Source organism: Colobus angolensis, unplaced genomic scaffold (assembly GCF_000951035.1).
Source record: "Colobus angolensis palliatus isolate OR3802 unplaced genomic scaffold, Cang.pa_1.0 Scaffold19, whole genome shotgun sequence".
Lineage (NCBI taxonomy): Eukaryota > Metazoa > Chordata > Mammalia > Primates > Cercopithecidae > Colobus > Colobus angolensis.
In genome coordinates, this window is record NW_012115043.1 from 7,398,445 (window position 1) to 7,406,495 (window position 8,051).

Below are 8,051 nucleotides of genomic sequence, written 5' to 3' on the forward strand. Positions count from 1 at the left end.
ACTGTCTCTTGTTGAGCCCCTGCTAACTGTAGGCAGCTTCAGAGCTCTTATCCCAGCTTGCGTAAGGCACTGATATGTAAAGGGTTGAGGGTTATGCTGGTTATGCCAGGAAAAGACTGTTTTAGTAAGGAAACATGCTCTCTATTCTCAGGGACTTTGGAGATATTAATGTACTTACATTTTTTCGATTTCCATACAAAGCTACGTTCTCTTAAATAAACAATATGTTACTCCCAACCTCTCGGCTCTCAACTGGCTGCACTTTGGAGTCATCTGGGGCATGTTAGAAAATACAAATGTCTGAGTCTGGCCTCAGGCATTCTGACTTAATTTATTGAAATGTGGCCTGAGCATCAATAATTTTAAAAGTTCAGGTCATTCTAACGTGTAGCCAATGTTGAGAACCACTGTACTAAGCATGGTCTGATCCAAACATTGTCAGAGCTTGAAGGATGGCCATACGTGTTCCCAGCTCCCACCCCATTCTCAATTCACCTTTGTGGCTGTTACTTTGAAGGCTAGAAGTTTAGCTTTGGATTTAATAGTATACTTTGAATGCAATAATCAAATGGGCTTTAGTTTTATGTTATGCCCTATATAGGTTTATCTTTTGAACCCATTCATCTCATCTCATTTTGGTAAATGTGTATACTAACGTGTATGTGAGTGTGGTATTTGTGTTCTGTGTGTAAGATATGGGCTCATTCACACAGAGATTTCAATCTGGTGTATTCTGTATTGGTATAATTTAACGTCTAGAATGTAAGGAGAGTTTAAAGTCTTGTCATTTAGCAAAAAGGACAAGTGTGCCTCTTTGCCATCAGCTTCAGGTTTAGATCTTCTAAAAGATGTAGAAAGCATAGGGGAGCAATTATATTTGACCAGATGTCATCCCGAAGCTCATGGCTTAGGGCATTTAGTGATTTCATGGGCTACCAATCCATCTTGCCCAGAGAACTGTCAGGGCCCAGCCATGTGTTGTTTTTCTTGGCCTTTGTGTGTGGAGGCAAGGAAAGGGTAGCCCTATGTCCACCTGGTTGATCATTTTCATGGGAAGAAGTCACAGCTAGAGAAGCAGGAGGTGTTCCAAACAGCCCCTCATTGCACGCAGCTGTGATGCCATTTGTTCATGCAGCCTGCTTGTGGGGTAGAGGGGGCTGATGCTTATATTGAGATGCACCTCAGTACTGGGGAGACTGTGTGAAACCTTCACTTTCAGGCTTTTGATTTTGGGTTCCTCACCCAGCTTGTTTAGTGTAAAGGATGAAAGAAATAACAGGGTCTTAGGTTTTGTTCTATGTACAAAATGAACATGTGAATTCCCTCTTTCTCTAGCTCCAGGACTTATGTCCTTGTTTATGGTTTAAAGGGTGGATGAGGACAGGCAGCTTTTTGGTTGATTTTTGTTACAGTAAGAATATAGGAATTTTTGGTTATCCAGACTTTAGCTATAATTTAACAAATGTGAACCTCATTTCTCCTGAGCATTAACAAGAGTAGAATTTAGATCCTTCTCTGGTAGTTATACCTTAATACAGAGCAGTGACCCTCCTCCCTCTGATTCATCTTCTAATAAGATAAAGTAAGTGTCACTTAAACCTTTTCTCCCTCTCTAGAGGAAGAGCTAACTGCTAGCTGCTTTGATCAGGCATGTTGGACTTGTACAAAGGCTAGGGACTTTCTTTTTCCCTCAGAATATTTGGGAGGCTAGCTTAATACTGCACAGTGAGACTTCATGTGGGAACCGAAATGGTCCACCCCTGGTGCTTGATTGAGTTCTTACCGGCAGGGTCATTTGCTCTTTCCCCTGCTGCCTTCCTAGAAGTTACCCAGGAAAGCCCACCCTGGAGCTCCCACCAACTCTTTCTGTTTTGCCTTACCCCTGAGATCCAAATCCCACCTTGATGCTTCTGTCAGGCTCCTGTCCGAACCTCCACTTTAACGTGGGGACCAAGTGGCCTGGGCCTACTCACCCTACCTTGACAGAAGAAGAAACTAAACACAGACACATACTGCATGTTTGCATGGCTCACAGGGAGTCGCTTCCATTTCACCTCTGTGGACTAATATCTCTCTCTTTCTCTCTCTTCCTTTCTGTGTTTTTCTCTTTATATACTCTGTAGCTGCCTGAAAATGCTCAACCTGTGGTGAGTCCCTCTCTCCAGTCCATTGCAAGGGGAGTGGACCAGACTAGGCTGGGATTGGCAAAGCCAAACAAAATGTCTTAGGAACATTAAATAACTTCCATAGGACTCCTTGTGCCATAACCACCCTGACTGGGGATCTAGATCCATAAGGTGGGGATGGGGCAGGCCTGTACCCAGGAATTAATCTATTCCTTCTTTCAAACCCACCTTATAGCTGTCTCCTCCTGCCATAACAGTATCCCACATATCCAAAATTATCTGTTTTTATAGCTGAGTGAATTTTCTCCCAATTAATACAACCAGATATGGAGAGGGACAGAGGTAAAAGGGCAAGATTACTGTATCAGTTTTTACTTAGCAGTTGTGTTTGCTCACAGCCACAAGGATAGTGAGTTGTTGCTGGATAATCTCACATTCTGCAGTGTGGTCTCTAACCTGGAAATTGGCTGCTTTGGGAAAATCTTGACTTTTTTTGATTCGGCTGGCTCTTCCATCTGTAGAGTAGGAACCTCAAAAAAGAGGGAGCTCCTTCAGGGAGAGGTGGATGTTTTGTTGTTGTTTTGAGAGTTGTTTTGTTTTTGTTTGTTGTCTTTTTCTTTATTCCTATGTGAGAGTTTAGTAGGCCAAGGGCTGACTCAGCTAATTGATATATTGGAGCCTGTCTGTTCCATTCCTGGAAAAGGTTCCTGGAATGTATTTTTAGGAATAACATGGAGTTTATGGAAGGAGAAGCCCTCAAGAATCCATGTGTGGTGAGGAACATTCTTGCTACAAGACATAGCCCGTTCCCCTGCTCTCTAGCCTATGACCTTCCAGGTACTCCTGAACTTGTTGGTCCGTTGCAGTCTGGAATTGTAACTCTCCCACATTGTCCGCATGCATAGAGTCATGTTCTACATGGAGGTAACAGCCTGCTAGTTTCATGACTGCCATGTTTGTGTGTCTTCAGTGACTGGGTTGGGCACTGGTTTCTGAACCCTAACTGTCTAAGCCAGATTGCCTACAGGGGCTTCCTTAGAGACAGGAATATATTAAAGAAAACAACTGGGTTTTGTGGAGGTCAGATTTATAGTCTTAGGGGATCAAAGAATACCTTTGGCTATTTGTTTTGCAAATATGTGTCTGTGTAATCTGACATTGTGGTGGTCTATTTTTTCCTGTGAGGTGTCAGTCACATGATCCTTACTACAGATACTTGAGGGCCTCCTATATGCTTATCCAACCCTGTGCTTGGAACTCTAGCGGGGTGGCGGGGCGGGTTGCAAAATTTGCCCCAAAGAGCTTGGGTACCATCTAGCTGAAGAGATCAGAATTACACATGAAAGGACAAGTTTTCTAGGACATTTAGATTATTGCCCTTAAGAGACTGAGGGGCCAGGAGGTCACCATGGACAGGATAGTCAAATAAGTCCTTGTAAACACTGTAGGACTTAAGTCAAGTATTAGAAGAAAGGAAGAATATACACGTATGGCAGAGAAAAGGAACATAGCAAGGGAATAGCTGAAGAGAGAGGGCCATGACATAGTAAGAATGCTGTATGGAAAAGGTAGTGGGTCAGAGGCCTGGGGTAAGAGCACTAGATGGCTTGAGAGTAGGGAGATTTGGATCGATTTTGACTCCAGCATGTTGAGAACTTCTAGTCATCTAAACAGTCAATCAACTGGAAGAAAACCTAAGCCATGAGGGGTCCATCACCTGCCTTCATTCTCTTCTGAGAGGAACACATCTGAAAGTCAGTCAGTGGACTTGGTCTAGAGTCAGACCCAATTTAATAGATCCTGTTGCCAGTAGTCACCACAGACACCAAAGAGTTGAAGAGCAGATTGTGAGGCCTGCTTTTTTGTAGGTAGAATCATTAAAAGCCTTTGCCAGTGCTGAAGCTTTAACTACAATAACTAGCAAAGATAAATCCAGGGTTCTAAATTTGAAATATTCCAACTCCTTTGAACCATAGCTCACACTCCCTTTTAGTCAGTTGGGTTCAGCATTACACATCCAGTTATGATATGCATGTAAGCAGACATTAATTCTTATGGCTTGCCTTGGAGGAGGTAAAAGAGAAGTCATTGTACAGTTTGAAGTGGACCTAAACAGTATTTTAAACTTTTTTTATTGCTTTCTTAAAAACACAAAATCATCATCTTTGCATCCTCCAAAAAGATTAAGAATAGAGGTTGACTTAAAAGTTAGTAATGCCTTTGAAAATCATGTTTCAGAAGAAAAGAGGTAAGTCTATTGAAATAGAGATTTAATTTGCCTCTTTTATTATTAATTTCAGGACATTCAACTTGGAAAATGTCCATTTCTAAAGCATACCTGTAGAAAAACGCCATTTGGGCCAGGCATAGTGGCTTACACCTGTAATCCCAGCACTTTGGGAGGCCGAGGCAGGTGGATCATTTGAGGTCAGGAGTTCGAGACCGGCCCAGCCAACATGGTGAAATCCCATCTCTATCAAAAATACAAAAAAAAATTAGCTGGGTGTGGTGGTGCATGCCTGTAATCCCAGCTACTTGGGAGGCTGAGGCAGGAGAATCGCTTGAATCTGGGAGGCAGAGGTTGCAGTGAGCCAAGATCGTGCCACTGCACTCCAGCCTGGGCGGCACAGCAAGACTGTCTCTCAAAAAAAAAAAAAAAAAAAAAAAGTGTTATTAATGAGAACAATAATTATTTCTTGTTTAGAAATAATGGTGGATATAGATTGCTAGTAAGTAATTTTCACTCTATCTGTCCCAAAGGCTACATGTACTAAATATTTCCTCCCACCCTCCTCTTTATGACTATTCAGGAAATTTTTGTAGATTAACTGCTGGTGAGGACCCCTGAGCTAGAGGCAGATAAGAATAAACAGTTACGGAGAGAGAGGAACAGTAAGATGACCACTTATTGAGCTATTACTATGTGTCATGGCACTGGGCTAAACACTTTCTGTGGGTTGTCTGCGCAGTAAACACCATTAGGTAAGCAGCATTATTCTCCCATTTTACAGATTAGGAAGCTTAGGCATAGACTGAGGATCTTTCTCAAGGACCCACAGCAAATAAGTGGTGGAGCTGGGGTTCAAACTTAGGGCTGATGAGGGCAATTTCTACACTGCTGCTTCCCTTATTTCTACTAGTACTATACTAGACAGTCTCATACATTTTCTTGTATAATTCTCTCATCAACCTATAAGAAACAATCTCAAATAGATGGAAGTACTTATCCAAGGGCGTATGATATCCAAATTGTTTATCCTATTTTGTGTTCTCTCCCATGTTTCAGCCAAGGTCTTTAACAAGCAGAGTGTTTTGTCCAGCAGTGAGGCCCCTTTTCCCACTTCCCAGCACCCACATAAACAGGAATCATGTGCTGGAAATGCAACCAGGTGGCAGAAGCAGCTACACATGCAAGAGAAGCCTGATCGGGTCCACATTAACCAGATGACAGGAGTGAGAGCCTTCACTTACATTTCGGGGACCATCAGTGAGAAGTGGGATGACAGTGAACCTGAAATAAAGATCGTTGAAATAAGACTGGCTTTCCAAGGGAGAATGTTTTTTTACCATCTTCCCTCTTGCCGGAGAGGATGTGACAGTCTTGTTATTTGTGTAACTTCGAACCAATGCTCAAAGCCATGAGGAAATTTCTGAAGGAAAGTGTGATTGTTTATAGTTTCTGGTACCCCCTGTTGACTTCCTTTTTTGAACTTTTTCTTTCAACATCATCACTAAGTCTATATAATTATAGCATCATAAACTGAGAGAAGTAGACTTCACCCATCACATTCAAGGGAGCCAAGTGATTTTACCTTTAGAAGTCAGCCATGCAGTTATTTTTAACTTAATAAAGTAATATGTGTGTTTTTGCAATATGAAAGAATCTGTGTGTTTAGAACAAATTTTCCTCACGGAAATTCACCGATATTAACTCTAAACCTTGGTTAAGTCATTTGTTAGTGTTTCCATCTGTCAAAAGACCTATTTCATAAGATTTTTGTAAGGATTTAAATTTACACACACAGTGTAGCAGAGTGCCAGACACAGAGTAGGCACTCAGTATGGAAGTTATTATCATCATTATATGATTACATCATTGATTTTAGTGTTCTCACATGATATGGGCCTGGAAACCTCCCCTAAATTGATCCCTTAACCCAGGAAAACAAACATTCCAAACACTGCCTGTTTAGTGACCCTCTCTGGCGCTGGCAAGAGATTTCTGATGCCATGTTTTCTGTCACACACTCTTGTCTTTCTGTTTCAGGTGGTTAGCTCAACCAATGGAGAGCTGAATGTTGATGATCCCACAGGAGCCCACTCCAATGCACCAATCACAGCTCATGCCGAGGTGGAGGTAGTGGAGGAAGCTAAGTACGTACATCTTCCAAGGGGGCTCTTAAGTTATGGGTTGAAAAACCTTTTCTGTCTCTTCCTCTCTGTGTGCTGCTCATCTCAGACTGGATTTCTCATGCTTGTAACCACAGCTTTCTTCCTTAACTGTTTTAATTTTTGCATGGTACTTTAAGGCTGCTACTGCCCTTCTTTAGCTGTGATTTCGGGGAAGACAGTCACATTTTTCTAGTTCACATGAAAAAGACATAGTGAACCGAAAGAATCACGTTATCAGGGCTACAATAGATAGTAGCCATGAGCTTCCTGGGGCTGTGGCTCTTCTTGCTCTGTATGGGATATAGAGAAAAATCTGCTGTTAAACCATGGGCCATGCTGAATAGCATTTGATTTCTGATTGTGGGCTAACAACTGGATGTATAATCATGGAACAAGGAGTGCAGGGCCATTTTGTTCACTCTCAAATGATTCTGGCTTCAGAGAGACTTAAGTCAGGCAAGAAAAATATTATAGTCTGCATCTGTGAATGAGAGTGTGGGAAAAGAATGAAGTCATACTCATCTCAGAAGGGTAAGGAGGTTGCCCCATGCCCTTTTCTGCTTCTCTTGCATGTGTATGTCTTGCCCCACCCATACCACCAGCCTCTTGGTGCGCTGCATGGTCTGTGTTTAAACTCTTAAAATCTGGGGTGGAAGGTGAGATAACTGCCAATTCTGCTGCAAAAGCAGCGTTTCTACCACTTTTTCCCCTTTCTTCCCCATCCCAAATTTAGATCCAGATTTAGACTTCAAGAAGATACCAGGTAGGGAGAGATAGAGACACCATGAGTCAGTAACTGCTGCTATCCCTGATATGGAGGACCTTTCTTGTGAGCCCTCTGAGAACCTTCAGGATATCCCAGTGTCTTGTTTTCTGAAGCAGACAATGTATTTATAGTGATATTGTACCTAAGTAGTCTCATGAGCCCCCAAGTAGCTTAATACAAGCCAGAACACTCGTATACCTCTAAATGTAAGTTAGTGAGATGCCACTGAGCCTGAATTCTTCCACCTTCCAGATGCACTGTGTATTGTTGTCTTTCCTGCCTATTCCCCTGGTCTCCTGCCCATCTTTTTTATTTATTTGTTTTTTGAGACAGGGTCTCTCTCTATTGCCAAAGCTGGAGTGTACTGGCATGATCATGGCTCACTGCAGCCTCTATTCCCCAAGCTCAAATGATCCTCCTGCCTCAGTCTCCCAAAGTCCTGAAATTACAGGTATGAACCACCATGCCCAGCCCTGACAATCTATTTGATGAACTCACTTTACCTTCAAGAAGTCCTTTCCAACCAGGTGTGGTGATTCATGCCTGTAATCTTAGCACTTTGGGAGGCTGAGGCAGGAGGATCACTTGAGTCTAGGGGTTTGAGACCAGCCTGGGCAACATAATGAAACCCCATTTCTATAAAAAAATTTAAAATTAGCTGGGCATGGTGGTATGCACCTGTAGTTCCAGGTACTTGGAAGGTTGAGGCTGCAGTGAGCTATGGTCATGTCACTGTACTCCAACCTGGGTGACAGGTAAGACCCTGT

General features: G+C 42.5%; 1 protein-coding gene across 2 annotated transcripts in view; it reads left to right on the forward strand.

Annotated features, from left to right (window-relative positions):
- Positions 1–8,051, forward strand: part of CSNK1G1 (casein kinase 1, gamma 1) — a 247,336-nt gene that overhangs the window by 231,060 nt on the left and 8,225 nt on the right. For both annotated transcript variants that reach the window (XM_011940410.1, XM_011940411.1), the window contains exon 12: positions 6,394–6,500. In XM_011940410.1, the coding sequence (XP_011795800.1) occupies positions 6,394–6,500 (107 nt within the window). The remainder of the gene's footprint in view (positions 1–6,393; positions 6,501–8,051) is intronic.